Source organism: Ranitomeya imitator, chromosome 1 (genome assembly GCF_032444005.1).
Source record: "Ranitomeya imitator isolate aRanImi1 chromosome 1, aRanImi1.pri, whole genome shotgun sequence".
Taxonomy (NCBI): domain Eukaryota; kingdom Metazoa; phylum Chordata; class Amphibia; order Anura; family Dendrobatidae; genus Ranitomeya; species Ranitomeya imitator.
The window spans coordinates 356,693,120-356,708,678 of record NC_091282.1 but is presented as its reverse complement, the minus strand read 5'-3'; the positions used below and the strand labels follow the sequence as shown (position 1 = coordinate 356,708,678).

The 15,559-nt window shown below is 41.8% G+C and overlaps 1 protein-coding gene across 1 annotated transcript; it reads right to left on the bottom strand.

The window, feature by feature from the left end:
* Positions 1-357: 357 nt before the first annotated feature.
* On the bottom strand, positions 358-1,109 carry LOC138666018 (olfactory receptor 6C74-like). The gene has a single exon (XM_069754116.1). The coding sequence runs from the start codon at positions 1,099-1,101 to the stop codon at positions 358-360; it is 744 nt and encodes a 247-aa protein (XP_069610217.1). The 5' UTR covers positions 1,102-1,109.
* Between the last annotated feature and the right edge of the window lie 14,450 nt (positions 1,110-15,559).

Genomic DNA, 15,559 nt, shown 5'->3' with positions numbered 1-15,559 from the left:
TTCCTCTCCTTCAGACCCTGGGAACCATAGAGGATACCTTCCGATATTTGTGTCCCATTGACTTGTATTGGTATCGGATATCGGTATCGGCGATATCCGATATTTTTCGGATATCGGCCGATACTATCCGATACCGATACTTTCAAATATCGAACGGTATCGCTCAACACTACTTGTCATGGATTAGGAGTCTGTAGGACATTTTACCTAGGATTTGTGATAGACAACATGTAAGTGTGTAATATGAATACATTACCTAGTGGCTAGTTCGCCCATAGTGGGATCGTTTGCAAATAAACTATTGATCCTATAAAACTCTTGAAGAAAAATAACCAAGTAAATATTTTATCAAGTTCTTCATTTAAACAACAGTACAAGGGCTTCTTTAACTTCCTTGTTACGCAAGCTGTAGATAAATGGGTTAACAAGTGGAGTGAAGACAGCATAGAACAATGCCATCACTTTGTTTAAAGATCCTTGACTAGCCGTGGGCTTAATGTACATAACGAATGTTGTGGAATAGAAAGTTGTAACCACTATAAGATGTGAAGCACAGGTAGAAGCCGCTTTCTGCTTTCCTGTAGCAGATGGAATTCTCAGAATTGTTCCAAGAATATACCCATAGGACATCATGGTTAGTAATATTGAGCTTAGAATGACTGACAAAGCGCAAATTATAACTGTCAGCTCTTTGAAGTAAGTGTCAGAGCAAGAGAGTTTTAGCAAAGGAGCAGCTTCACAAAAAAAATGGTCAATTTCATTAGCACTGCAAAAATGTAGCTGTGATATTTTGATAATAGGAAAGGAAGTTGTCAAGAAACCAAGAACCCAACATACAGACAGTAGGATGGAGCAAACTCTATGACTCATGATGCTCGTGTAGCGCAGAGGGTAACACACCGCCAAAAATCGATCAAAAGACATCATCGCAAGAAGAATGTTCTCAGTGGCACCAAGGAAAGTGAAGAAGAAAAGCTGAGTCATACAGCCAGAAAAGGAAATACTTTTTATTTTCCTTGGGATATCGACTATAATTTTGGGGACAGTTACAGTAACATAGCTTAACTCAAGGAAAGATAAATTTCCAAGAAAGAAATACATGGGTTTATGAAGCTGACGAACACACCTGATTAAAGTGATCAGAAAAATATTGACAGAGAGAGTAGTGATGTACATTATCAGGAAAAATAAAAGCAGAACATTTTGAAATCCGTGAAGGGTGGAGAATCCAAGGATAATGAATTCATTCACATTAGTTTGATTTGCCATGAGTTTGTTAAATAGTTATAGAAGAAGCATCCTCATTATTATATATTCACTCTGCTATGTGATTTCTCCTTATTCAAGAAATTAACTCAGCACTATAATATTGTATATTATAATAGATATTGAGGATTGCTGGAAACAAAATATAAAACCTGTAAGTTACAAATTTGGATTACTTTCCTAAAACAAAGTACGGATACAAATGTTTCAGGATCTGTATTGATATTCATACTACACGATCCTTTCCTTGTTATGTTTAAAACAAGGTGAAATAATTTCTGTAAATCTGTCTCAAACATATCAATTTCTACAGAACTAAGTTTCAACATAGTTTTCAACAGGGCAATTGGCACATATGTTTTTGTTGTCATTCAAAATAAAATCAATTTAACATAGACAATATGAAGAAAGCAGATTGTGTATTGAATAAAATAGCAAATAGCAATTTACCCAAGAAGAGGTGCGAAACCGGCTAAATAAGATTAAAATAGATAAATCTCCGAGTCCGGATGGCATACACCCACGAGTACTAAGAGAACTAAGTAATGTAATAGATAAACCATTATTTCTTATTTTTAGGGACTCTATAGCGACGGGGTCTGTTCCGCAGGACTGGCGCATAGCAAATGTGGTGCCAATATTCAAAAAGGGCTCTAAAAGTGAACCTGGAAATTATAGGCCAGTAAGTCTAACCTCTATTGTTGGTAAAATATTTGAAGGGTTTCTGAGGGATGTTATTCTGGACTATCTCAATGAGAATAACTGTTTAACTCCATATCAGCATGGGTTTATGAGAAATTGCTCCTGTCAAACCAATCTAATCAGTTTTTATGAAGAGGTAAGCTATAGGCTGGACCACGGTGAGTCATTGGACGTGGTATATCTCGATTTTTCCAAAGCGTTTGATACCGTGCCGCACAAGAGGTTGGTACACAAAATGAGAATGCTTGGTCTGGGGGAAAATGTGTGTAAATGGGTTAGTAACTGGCTTAGTGATAGAAAGCAGAGGGTGGTTATAAATGGTTTAGTCTCTAACTGGGTCGCTGTGACCAATGGGGTACCGCAGGGGTCAGTATTGGGACCTGTTCTCTTCAACATATTCATTAATGATCTGGTAGAAGGTTTACACAGTAAAATATCGATATTTGCAGATGATACAAAACTATGTAAAGCAGTTAATACAAGAGAAGATAGTATTCTGCTACAGATGGATCTGGATAAGTTGGAAACTTGGGCTGAAAGGTGGCAGATGAGGTTTAACAATGATAAATGTAAGGTTATACACATGGGAAGAAGGAATCAATATCACCATTACACACTGAACAGGAAACCACTGGGTAAATCTGACAGGGAGAATGACTTGGGGATCCTAGTTAATGATAAACTTACCTGGAGCAGCCAGTGCCAGGCAGCAGCTGCCAAGGCAAACAGGATCATGGGGTGCATTAAAAGAGGTCTGGATACACATGATGAGAGCATTATACTGCCTCTGTACAAATCCCTAGTTAGACCGCACATGATGTCTTCCTGGAGCAGAACAATATTGTATCATACAATTATTATGTTCTGTAAAAGGACGTAGATCTGGGGATTTATTATGATGGAATATAGGCTGAACTGGATGGACAAATGTCTTTTTTCGGCCTTACTAACTATGTTACTATGTTACTATGTTACTAGATATTTGTAAATGTTATTTGATATATATGACATAGAAAAATAAAATTAAGCTTAAGGTCAGGGTCACACTTGCGAGTGTGATGTGAGAAACTTGCGTGAGTCTCTCATATCAATACACGGCACTGTTGCCTGCATTTGGACCGGAGCATGCGGCTGCATGTGCCGGGTATTGATGCGTAAGACTCACGCAAGTTTCTCTCATCACACTCGCAAGTGTGACCTCGGCCTAAAGGGGTGATCCACTACTGCATGTTTCAGCTCTTTACACAGATTTTCAGTAGGATTTAGATCAGGACTCTTAGAAAGCCACTTCAGAATAGTCCAATGCTTTACTGTAGCCAATCTTGGATGTTTTTAGCTGTGTGTTTTGGGTTATTATCCTGTTGGAGGACACATGATCTGCGACTCATTTTACCCTGCACAGATTCAAAACATCCTATGCCAGATGCAACAAAGTAGCCCCAAAACATAACCAAGCCTCCTCCATGTTTCACAACAGGTACAATGTTCTTTTCTTTGTATGCTCCATTTTTGCGTCTTTGAACATACAGATGATGTGACTTACCAGTTTTGTTTCATCTGTCCAAAGAACGTTCTCCTTGTGGCTTGCCGATATGCCTTTTAAGCAAAGCCCAGTTCTGCTTTTTTGTGGATTTGCTCTCAACAGTGGTTTTCTCCTTAGTCATCTTCCATGAAGTGCATTTTGCCACGACAAGGAAAGCGGGTGCAATCTGACACTGATGTATCTTGACCTTGACGTACACCTCTGACCTCTTTCGGAAGTTGGTGCAAATTACAAGACTCTCATTAGCTTGATATGTCCCTATGGTCAAATTGTTTTTAGTATTTTTTAGGGTAACATCTTGTTTGTTTATGCCATTTTATTATTATTTAATATTAATTATTTCTATTGATTCCATGGTGCTGTATATGAGAATGGATTACATCAAAATACAAATATTGATTACAGTGGACAAACTAACAATGGTTGACTAGTAAAAAAGGAAGAGGACCCTGCCCTTAGGCTTACATTTTTCAGGATTATGGGGAAGGCGACAATGAGTTTAGGGTTGCAGTAGCTCAGATGGTGTTGCGGTAGCAGCGTGGTCATTGCAGGTTGTAGGCTTTCTTGAAGAGATGGGTTTTCAGGTTCCGTATGAAGGATCCGAATGTGGTGGATAATCGGATATGGTGGGGCACAGAATTACAGAGGATGGGGGATATTGGCAGAAGCCTTGGAGGAGAATGGGTGAGGAACGATTAAATGTGGAGGACAGAAGGAGGTCTTGGTAGGACCGGAGATTACATGAGGGAAGATATCGGGAGATTAGATTGGAGATATACAGAGGAGAAAGGTTATGGATGGCTTTGTAGGTCAGTGTTAGTAGTTTGAACTGGATACGGTGGGATATTGGGAGCTAGTGAAGGGATTTGCAAAAGGGGAACAGGAGTGTAGCGAGGAGAGAGATTAGTCGGGCAGCAGAGTTAAGGACGGTCTGGAGAGGTGCGAGAGTGTTAGAACGTAGCCCACAAAGGAGGATGTTGCAGTAGTCAAGGCGGGAGATGACTAGGGCATGTACAAGCATTTTATTAGATTGAGGGATGAGAAAAGGATGGATTCTGGAAATATTTCTGAGCTGGAGGCGACAGGAGGAGGCACAACCTTGGATATGTGGTTTGACGGACAGGGTAGAGTCAAGGGTTACTCCGAGGCAGCAGATTTCCAATACAGGGAAAAGTGTGATGTAATTTAATGTGATAGATAGATCAGGTAGGGAACATATGTGAAATGGAAAGATAGTTAGTTCAGTTTTATTAGTTTCATTAGTTTCTATACTTTAAATGTTTCTGTTGAGGCAATGTCTGATTTTCATTAGTTGATATTCAGTAAATTTAAATTAATATTACTTTTGTCAATTTCAAGTTAGTTCAGTGATCATTGTGGGATTTTCCCACTACCACAGACTGGTAGCACAAATGTTGTAATTTTTTTTATTTTTATAGCTAATCAAAAGTTTTAGTATAGAATCTTATAGCTTAAAAATCACAAATAATGCAGCTGAAACCAGAAGTTTACATACACTATATAAAAAGACACATATGCATGTTTTTCTCAATATCTGACATGAAATCAGAATAAACCTTTTCCGTTTTAGGTCAATTAGGATTACCATAATTATTAATATTTGCCAAATACCAGAGTAATGAGAGAGAGAGAATGTTCTAATGCATTTTTACCAACAAACTGAGATCCATTTTTTTCTGAGTGCGCCAATACCCTACATGTAATCGGGAAATATTTTTCAGGCACAGTGCAAAGCTCAGAAGTCAAGGAGTGCCAGATTTTACTGCTATGGTTTGCTGGTGCCATGACCCACTGGGAGAGCCCATGAGTTCCAGAACAGCAGAACCCCCTATACATGACCCCATTTTACAAACTACACGCCTCAATGAATTCATCTAGGGGTACAGTGATCACATTGACACCATAGTTGTGTCACAGAATTTCAGAATAGTTTGCGAATTCCATATACAGAGCCCCTAATTGCTAGAAGAGCAGAATTCCCCCTCAAGTGTCCCCATTTGGGAAACTATACCCCTTGGGGAATTTATAGGTGTAGTGACGATTTTGACTCCAAGAGTATCTTCCAGAAACGAATGTTTACGCGTGAAAATTGCAAACTGCCATTGTAGTGACCAGTACGCTGCAGTGACCAGTACGTTGCACTCACCAGTACATTATGCCCAACCTGTGCTTCTGGAGGCATGCACCCATAAGTTAGGCGGGTTCTCATCGCTTCAGAAATGCCAAACATGGATGAAATATGTGGTTTAGCTACACTGTGGATGTAATATGTGGTTTAGGTACACGGTGGGGGTTAGAAGGGAGGGGGCATTTGGATTTGGGAGCACAGAATTTGCTGAAATTCTTTTGACAGGTGAGGAGTCATTTCGCTTTTCCAGAGCCTTGTGCTGCCGGTAACAAGGAAGCCCCCTATATTTACGTTAACAGATGACAGACCTGAGTGAGGGTTGGCGTTTTTTGTGGATTGAGTTGAAGCTTTCATTGGGAACATTTTACATAATGTTTGGGATCACATTTATCTGGCACTCTACGCTGAGCACTTACATTGGGGCTTCCATATAAACATGATTCAGATGAAACCCCCTAGGGATCCATTCACTATGAGGCAGCAGAGTTACTATCAACTCCGTCTGGCCTTTGTGCAGCAGTGTCCTTTATTTCAGAAGTACAGAAATCTGTGTCCGACAGCACTTTTATTCAATCCTAAAAAGACAAACTGCCAGATCACAGGTCAGATGGCATCCACAGTGCCTCCATCTGCCTTATTATAGGGAATCATCTGCCGGGAGTTCCGTCTCATTCATGTATTTCAGAGATTTACACAGAAAACCTGGTGTAAGCGCTCAGCACAGAGCGCAGGATAAATGTGCGCCTAGCCTTACTGCGATTTTTGTGAGGCAGAATGAAAAAATTAAGTGCATGTGAAAAATTGGTTTTATTTATTTTTTACGCTGTTCCTTATGCGGTATAAGTGATTAGGCGACTTTATTGTTTGGGTGGGTGCGATTGCAGCGATACAAGATATATATCGGGTTTTTATGTTTGACACACTGTTAGGACTGGCGGAACGCACCAAGTACAAGATGAAATGGAACTAGGTGCGTTCGCAGTCCGAGGTCCACCGTGCAGGTAAACACCCTGCTGCTAGTAAGACGGACTATATGGCGGTACTACAAGTATACACGCACGGGTTAACTACACCCTGCGTGAAGGAAGCGATCCTGTTGCGTCACAGGACCGCGGTACCGCACATAGAGCGCGAGCAAGTAGTCAGCGAACTCAACCCCAACTAGGATTGAAGTCCGATTAGACACTTGCTGGCACAACACCGCAACTGGGTGTGTAAGGAAACTAAATAAGAATATAAAGGCACAAGAGTGCGTGCGGTGCCGCACAGACGGACGCCACTAACCACCCAGGCTTGGGTCAGGAAAGCGCAGAGCAAGCGCACGGCGCCGTACAGGCGGACACAGCAACCGGTAGCTGTAATGTGTGTTACGTGCTGTTGGATAAGTCGGGCGCTAGATAGCAAACATACACCTTCCGCGAACAGACATTCAATAGGGAGGGTTATTTAAAGAGCGACTTTGACACACAGCACACACACATATTTACAAGACAATACTAGCGCATGGCCGTGCGGTCATGCGCAGTTTATATAGCTGCAGCACAGGAAACAGCTACAGAAGTTTTGCCCTTTCAGGACCTGCCAAAAGGACCAATGGGATGTGCTGCAGTACCTGAGCATGTAACCCTCGATCTCCAACAGGAGATCTTGCCCTGGGCATGCTCAGTGTGTGCAAATAATGACTTAGATCCAGAAACGTCCACTCGCCGCTGCCCAGCACTGGCTTCAATGGCAGAAGCAGGAAAAGCAGCAGTAACTCTTTGCACAGAGTCAGACTGAGCGAGACGCTGGGATAAACGTCCCTGCTGAGCAGACTCCACTGTGGCTGGAGGAGAATGGGAGACCGCAGCGGAGACGGATCGAGATTCCCCCTGTGCAGCAGAGGAAACTCGACTCCTAACACACACTAAAAGACACTTTTTATTGCAAAAAAATTGTTTTTTTACCACTACATTTTGAGAGCTATGATTTTTTGCATATTTTGGCCCACAGAGTCATGTGAGGGCTTGTTTTTAGCAGGACGAGTTGACATTTTTATTGGTACCATTTTTGGGCACATGACATTTATTGATCGATTTCTATTCCAATTGTGAAGTCATTACATATACAGAGTACACAATAGGGGAAAACTGAGGATGGCACTGAAAATGTTAAAAGGACGGAAGACCCCCATACGCCGCTAATTCGGCTTTCTAATGTAAATGCCATTAAGTGCAGATTTTAGGGTAAAGACGCCACCACATCTAACAGTCCGCAAGTGAGCAACTACATCTCCCCAAGTGGGGTGCCGCTAACCACAGAACGGCCTATATCATATTTAAAGCGGTTAAGTGGCTCTTACCCATATACTCGGTCTCCGGTCTTGGGGGGGGTCACCGCCGCAGCCCCAACGCACGTTTCGCGTTGGCTTCGTCAGACTGCCCCCTGACGAAGTCAACGCGAAATGTGCATTTACATTAGAAAGCCGAATTAGCGGCGTATGGGGGTCTTCCGTCCTTTTAACACTTTCAGTGCCATCCTCAGTTTTCCCCTATTGTGTACTCTGTATATGTAATGACTTCATTATTGTGTTTTTAATATTGGTATAAATAAAAACGTATTTTTACACTTTGGGACATGTACTCCATGTGTTTCTTCTCGGGTTTTCTCTATGGTATTTCGGAGTGTCTTAGACTGCTTTGAAGGATTTCTAGTACGGGTATTATCCCTAGCACTATACTATTTAACCCCTTCCCGACCCATGACGCCACGTAGGCGTCATGAAAGTCGGTGCCAATCCGACCCATGACGCCTATGTGGCGTCATGGAAAGATCGCGTCCCTGCAGATCGGGTGAAAGGATTAACTCCCATTTCACCCGATCTGCAGGGACAGGGGGAGTGGTAGTTTAGCCCAGGGGGGGTGGCTTCACCCCGTCGTGGCTACGATCGCTCTGATTGGCTGTTGAAAGTGAAACTGCCAATCAGAGCGATTTGTAATATTTCACCTATTATAACGAGTGAAATATTACAATCCAGCCATGGCCGATGCTGAAATATCATCGGCCATGGCTGGAAATACTAATGTGCCCCCACCCCACCCCACCGATCGCCCCCCGATCTGGCCGGTACACTGCTCCGGCTCCCCTTCGTCCAGTGCTCCGCTCCCCCCCGTGCTCTTGTCCGCTCCCCCCGTGCTCCAATCACCCCCCCGTGCTCCAATCACCCCCCCTGCACTCCGATCCACCCCCGTGCTCCGTTCCACCCCCCCGTGCTCCGTTCCAGCCCCCCGTGCTCCGTTCCACGCCCCCCGTGCTCCGTTCCACGCCTGCCGCGCTCCGATTCCCCCCCCATGCTCCGATCCCCCCCCGTGCTCCCCCGCCACCCCATCATACTTACCGATCCTGCGGGGCTCCGTCCGTCTTCTCCCTGGGCGCTGCCATCTTCCAAAATGGTGGGCACATGCGCAGTGCGCCCGCCGAATCTGCCGACCGGCAGATTCGTTCCAAAGTACATTTTGATCACTGAGATAGATTATATCTCAGTGATCAAAATAAAAAAAATAATAAATGACCCCCCCCCCTTTGTCACCCCCATAGGTAGGGACAATAAAAAAATAAAGAAATATTTTTTTTTCCACTAATGTTAGAATAGGGTTAGGGGTAGGGTTAGGGGTAGGGTTAGGGGTAGGGTTAGGGTTAGGGTTAGGGGTAGGGTTAGGGTTAGGGCTAGGGTTAGGGTTTCGGTATGTGCACACGTATTCTGGTCCTCTGCGGATTTTTCCGCTGCGGATTTGATAAATCCGCAGTGCTAAACCGCTGCGGATTTATGGCGGATTTACCGCATTTTTTTCTGCGCATTTCACTGCGGTTTTACAATTGCGATTTTCTATTGGAGCAGTTGTAAAACCGCTGCGGAATCCGCACAAAGAAGTGACATGCTGCGGAATGTAAACCGCTGCGTTTCCGTGCAGTTTTTCCGCAGCATGTGTACAGCGATTTTTGTTTCCCGTAGGTTTACATTGAACTGTAAACTCATGGGAAACTGCTGCGGATCCGCAGCGTTTTCCGCAGCGTGTGCACATACCTTTAGAATTAGGCTATGTGCACACGGTGCAGATTGGCCGCTGCGGATTCGCAGCAGTGTTCCATCAGGTTTACAGTACCATGTAAACATATGAAAAACCAAATCCGCTGTGCCCATGGTGCGGAAAATACCGTGCGGAAACGCTGCGTTGTATTTTCCGCAGCATGTCAATTCTTTGTGCGGATTCCGCAGCGTTTTACACCTGTTCCTCAATAGGAATCCGCAGGTGAAATCCGCACAAAAAACACTGGAAATCCACGGAAAATCCGCAGGTAAAACGCAGTGCCTTTTACCCGCGGATTTTTCAAAAATGATGCTGAAAAATCTCACACGAATCCGCAACGTGGGCACATGGCCTTATGGTTAGGGTTGGAATTAGGGTTATGGCTACAGTTGGGATTAGGGTTAGGGGTGTGTTGGGGTTAGGGTTGTGATTAGGGTTATGGCTACAGTTGGGATTAGGGTTAGGGGTGTGGGGGGGTTAGTGTTGGAGTTAGAATTGAGGGGTTTCCACTGTTTAGGCACATCAGGGGGTCTCCAAACGCAACATGGCGCCACCATTGATTCCAGCCAATCTCGTATTCAAAAAGTCAAATGGTGCTCCCTCAATTCCGAGCCCCGACGTGTGCCCAAACAGTGGTTTACCCCCACATATGGGGTACCAGCATACTCAGGATAAACTGCGCAACAATTCCTGGGGTCCAGTTTCTCCTGTTACCCTTGTGAAAATAAAGAAATGCTTGCTAAAACATCATTTTTGAGGAAAGAAAAATGATTTTTTATTTTCACGGCTCTGCGTTGTAAACGTCTGTGAAGCACTTGGGGGTTCAAAGTGCTCACCACATATCTAGATAAGTTCCTTGGGGGGTCTAGTTTCTAAAATGGGGTCACTTGTGGGGGGTTTCTACTGTTTAGGCACACCAGGGGCTCTGCAAACGCAATGTGACGCCCGCAGACCATTCCATCAAAGTCTGCATTTCAAAAGTCACTACTTCCCTTCTGAGCCCCGACGTGTGCCTAAACAGTGGTTTACCCCCACACATGGGGTATCAGCGTACTCAGGAGAAACTGGACAACAACCTTTGGGGTCAAATTTCTCCTGTAATCCTTAGGAAAATAAAAAATTCTGGGCTAAATAATTATTTTTGAGGAAAGAAAACATATTTATTATTTTCACGGCTCTGCATTATAAACTTCTGTGAAGCACTTGGGGGTTCAAAGTGCTCACCACACATCTAGATAAGTTCCTTTCGGGGTCTAGTTTCCAAAATGGAGTCACTTGTGGGGGGTTTCTACTGTTAAGCCACATCAGGGGCTCTGCAAACGCAACGTGACGCCCACAGAGCATTCCATCAAAGTCTGCATTTCAAAACGTCACTACTTCACTTCCGAGCCTCGGCATGTGCCAAAACAGTGGTTTATCCCCACATATGGGGTATCAGCGTACTCAGGAGAAACTGGACAACAACTTTTGGGATCCAATTTCTCCTGTAACCCTTGGGAAAATAAAAAATTCTGGGCTAAATAATTATTTTTGAGGAAAGAAAACGTATTTATTATTTTCACGGCTCTGCATTATAAACTTCTATGAAGCACTTGGGGGTTCAAAGTGCTCACCACACATCTAGATAAGTTCCTTTCTGGGTCTAGTTTCCAAAATGGGGTCACTTGTGGGGGGTTTCTACTGTTAAGCCACATCAGGGGCTCTGCAAACGCAACGTGACGCCCACAGAGCATTCCATCAAAGTCTGCATTTCAAAATGTCACTACTTCACTTCCGAGCCCCGGCATGTGCCCAAACAGTGGTTTACCCCCACATATGGGGTATCAGCGTACTCAGGAGAAACTGGAAAACAACATTTGGGGTCAAATTTCTCCTGTTACCCTTTGTAAAATAAAAAATTGCAGGCTAAAAATCATTTTTGAGAAAATAATTTTTTTATTTTATTTTCATGGCTCTGCGTTATAAACTTCTGTGAAGCACTTGGGGGTTCAAAGTCCTCACCACACATCTAGATTAGTTCCTTTGGGGTCTAGTTTCCAAAATGGGGTCATTTCTGGGGGATCTCCAATGTTTAGGCACACAGGGGCTCTCCAAACGTGACATGGTGTCCGCTAATGATTGGAGCTAATTTTCCATTTAAAAAGCCAAATGGCGTGCCATCCCTTCCGAGCCCTGCCGTGCGCCCAAACAGTGGTTTACCCCCACATATGGGGTATCAGCGTACTCAGGACAAACTGGACAACAATATTTGGGGTCCAATTTCTCCTATTATCCTTGGCAAAATAGGAAATTCCAGGCAAAAAAATCATTTTTGAGGAAAGAAAAATTATTTTTTATTTTCATGGCTCTGCGTTATAAACTTCTGTGAAGCACCTGGGGGTTTAAAGTGCTCAATATGCATCTAGATAAGTTCCTTGGGGGGTCTAGTTTCCAAAATGGGGTCACTTGTGGGGGAGCTCCAATGCATAGGCACACAGGGGCTCTCCAAACGCGACATGGTGTCCGCTAACAATTGGAGCTAATTTTCCATTCAAAAAGTCAAATGGCGCGCCTTCCCTTCCGAGCCCTGCCGTGTGCCCAAATAGTGGTTTACCCCCACATATGAGGTATCGGCGTACTCGGGAGAAATTGCCCAACAAATTTTATGATCCATTTTATCCTACTGCCCATGTGAAAATGAAAAAATTGAGGCGAAAATAATTTTTTTGTGAAAAAAAAGTACTTTTTCATTTTTACAGATCAATTTGTGAAGCACCTGAGGGTTTAAAGTGCTCACTAGGCATCTAAATAAGTTCCTTGGGGGGTCTAGTTTCCAAAATGGGGTCACTTGTGGGGGAGCGCCAATGTTTAGGCACACAGGAGCTATCCAAACGCGACATGGTGTCCGCTAACGATGGAAATAATTTTTCATTCAAAAAGTCAAATGGCGCTCCTTCCCTTCCGAGCCTTACCATGTGCCCAAACAGTGGTTTACCCCCACATATGAGGTATCGGCGTACTCAGGAGAAATTGCCCAAAACATTTTAGGATCCATTTTATCCTGTTGCCCATGTGAAAATGAAAAAATTGAGGCTAAAATAATTTTTTTGTGAAAAAAAAGTACTTTTTCATTTTTACGGATCAATTTGTGAAGCACCTGGGGGTTCAAAGTGCTCACTATGCATCTAGATAAGTTCCTTGGGGCGTCTAGTTTCCAAAATGGGGTCACTTGTGGGGGAGCTCCAATTTTTAGGCACACGGGGGCTCTCCAAGCGTGACATGGTGTCCGCTAAAGAGTGGAGCCAATTTTTGATTCAAAAAGTCAAATGGCGCTCCTTCCCTTCCAAGCCCTGCCGTGCGCCCAAACAGTGGTTTACCCCCACATATGAGGTATCAGCGTACTCAGGACAAATTGGACAACAACTTTCGTGGTTCAGTTTCTCCTTTTACCATTGGGAAAATAAAAAAATTGTTGCTAAAAGATAATTTTTGTGACTAAAAAGTTAAATGTTCATTTTTTCCTTCCATGTTGCTTCTGCTGCTGTGAAGCACCTGAAGGGTTCATAAACTTCTTGAATGTGGTTTTGAGCACCTTGAGGGGTGCAATTTTTAGAATGGTGTCACTTTTGGGTAATTTCAGCCATATAGACCCCTCAAACTGACTTCAAATGTGAGGTGGTCCCTAAAAAAAATGGTTTTGTAAATTTCGTTGTAAAAATGACAAATCGCTGGTCAAATTTTAACCCTTATAACTTCCTAACAAAAAAAAATTTTGTTTCCAAAATTGTGCTGATGTAAAGTAAACATGTGGGAAATGTTATTTATTAACTATTTTGTGTCACATATCTCTCTGGTTTAACAGAATAAAAATTCAAAATGTGAAAATCGCGAAATTTTCAAAATTTTCGCCAAATTTCTGTTTTTATCACAAATAAAAGCAGAATTTATTGACCTAAATTTACCACTAACATGAAGCCCAATATGTCACGAAAAAACAATCTCAGAACCGCTAGGATCCGTTGAAGCGTTCCTGAGTTATTACCTCATAAAGGGACACTGGTCAGAATTGCAAAAAACGGCAAGGTCTTTAAGGTCAAAATAGGCTGGGTCATGAAGGGGTTAATATGTGTGTGAGATCCATCTTATTGTTGTCCATTGTGGGATGTGTCTACTATATTATTATTATTAGACCTACTACATACATTATTAGAACAGGATTTTGGATTTTGGAGATGGAAATACCCCTTTAACTTCTGGAAGTGTTCCTAAGTCAGCAGTACTTCTGGACCATTCCTAATGGGCAATGACCTGCTTGTACATATTATTGTCACATGTCAGATATTTTTCTTTTACAAAATTGGATTAACAAAGCATCCATAAGGCAGTAACACCTTTCCCATGTTAGGATTTCGAACCAAGAACTATCTTACCTTTTTAGTTTAGTTCTTGTCATTTGGTAGCTCCTCTTGTTAAAACGCAATATGGGATTGTATTCTAAACTGTCTACATTCACATGGCCATATTTCTAAGTAAAAAGAAACGTTTTCTTGCTGTGCTCTGGTTTGATTTACTTCTATTTTGGAATGAAATAAATAGACCTGAAATAAGCAAAAATATAATTTTGTAAAAATGTTTTTTTAGAATAGGAAAAAAAATGAAACTTCAACACATGTACTTCAACATTTTCTAAAACTTTTATTCACCTGATCATAATTTTGCACATTATCCCACTGTCTCCTGCCAACTTCAGCTGGAACCTGTACTGTTATTTTTCAAGTGATTGATTGCAGTGCCACTCAGTTGCCAACAGAGGTTTCAGCAGGAACCTAATAATATATAAAAATATATTTAAAAAAACTTCACAGAATAGCACAATTTTCATTTTTTCCTTAGAAATATTACTTTATTCTGGGAGGTGAAAACAACTAAAGTAACAATTATAGATGAAGTTTCATGAATGTAACGTGTTAGGTTTTTAAATGAGACTTTGCCATAAAGACAAGAATACAATTAACACATTTAAAGGCATAAAATTTAAGTAAAAAATGAGATTGCTTGCTTTGTCTTTTGTGCTAAAAGATAACAGTTATCATGTGAACAGTGTGCTTTCATTTAAATGATATTTTTGAATTGTTACTTATACAATGAACATTAGTAATACCAGTGTTTTCGAATCTTTACAATTATTTTGTTTGCAAATTGACTTTATGGTTAGAACTAGTGTAAATGTTTAAATAGTATGATCTTACCCAAAATTTCAATTGGTAGGTCAAAAAAGTTTTTGACAGTCTCTAACATTTTAGGGTATCAACATGGTAAAAATGCAAACTCTATCTGTAGGAAAGACATGGCTACATTCTTTTGCCTCATTCTCTCTTCAAGTTTTTTTGTCAGTATATTATCAATATTTGTAAGCCAAAAACCTGCAGTCTTCTTGTTTTAGGTTCTAGTCTCATTTTTAGCTTTCAAAATAGGTGGCAAATTATTGACCAAATGCTGATGTGTGATTAGCGCCATACAGAGGTTGATCAATATCATATGTTTTAAGGCTTTAAAGACACTATACAACAGGCTTAAATGTTGTGTTCTTATACTCAGTTCTTTTTCACACATCGTTATTTGTCCTCCAGGTGTGGTAAATTTTATTCACGAACACTAACTGCACATTGACACACTATATTCAGTGGGATTATTCACCTGTCAAGTTGTTTTGGTCACGTGTCCTTCTATGGTCCGTTTTGAACTTGTTAATTTCACTGAAAAACTCAGTGAAAAAAAGAAAAATGGAGAGATTACTGGTATTTTTCACTGATTAACTGGTGTCAGCTTGGGAAACGTGTATCATTATTTTTT